Below are 878 nucleotides of genomic sequence, written 5' to 3'. Positions count from 1 at the left end.
TGTCACTGAAAACAAACAACAGGCCACAAAAGTTTCACTTACTCGTACAGGAAACCAAAACTCGAACGAAGTAATCTGACAAATGCTCGAACTTCACCTGACTTTCTCTTCCCGGTGGCCACTCCCCCTCCCGATATCGAGTCTTGGTCGAGCTGGATCTACATATACTTTTTCTTCCTATTCTACAAAGCACATGAGGATACGCGCTTGATGGAGTAACTAAAAGACACCATACACTGTGTACATAAATATACAAATACAAAGAAAACTCAGTAGAATATCATATTACAAACACCAATGGGGAGAATAATAGTCACGGCGCGGATTCCAGCGTGAGGGGAAAAATAGTCACAGCGAAGGGGATTCCCGAGCCAAAGACCTTGGCTTTAGTGGAAGGTTTTTGTCTTGTCGCCAGTGTTGAAGATGAGTCTGGAGTGGGTGGTTTTCGTTCTCCTGGTCGTTGCAGGTACGTTTGAGAACAGTTGGTTCATCAATGAGTTTCCCCACTCTTTCTTATTCTCGTTTTCCTAAAAGTGCATTTAAAGAAGACTTTCCCTATTTTTTATTTGTTTTCCTGCTGCCCCCCCTAAAAAAAAAGAAGAAAACTATTACTGGTCGCAAATATTTGTTTAACTCTCGCAGTGGAAATTGCATGTACCGTTAGCTGGCCTGTGGACCTGCTTTCAAACTCGTCTAACACATCGTACAAATAGATAATATCTTGCACATGTTCCCATTAGAGCGATTAGGCAATCTGCGAATGACAATCAAATCCCTGCTAATTACGTTGTTATCGTTGTGACTACCAACAAAAAAAATATTGTTAAATAACAAAGCAGTGTTGCGTTTCAGTTCGATCACATTAGTCGTGTCTTTAC

The 878-nt window shown here is 41.1% G+C and overlaps 1 protein-coding gene across 1 annotated transcript in view; it reads left to right on the top strand.

The window, feature by feature from the left end:
* Window positions 1-329: 329 nt before the first annotated feature.
* LOC119587838 (protein obstructor-E-like) overlaps window positions 330-878 on the top strand; it is a gene marked incomplete in the record, with an annotated part of 9,104 nt that continues 8,555 nt past the window's right edge. Inside the window, 1 exon segment of the mRNA XM_037936543.1 lies at window positions 330-466. Coding sequence (XP_037792471.1) covers window positions 424-466 — 43 coding nt within the window.

Source organism: Penaeus monodon, chromosome 23 (assembly GCF_015228065.2).
Source record: "Penaeus monodon isolate SGIC_2016 chromosome 23, NSTDA_Pmon_1, whole genome shotgun sequence".
In the NCBI taxonomy this organism is placed as follows: Eukaryota; Metazoa; Arthropoda; class Malacostraca; order Decapoda; family Penaeidae; genus Penaeus; species Penaeus monodon.
This window is presented reverse-complemented; position numbering and strand designations above follow the sequence as displayed.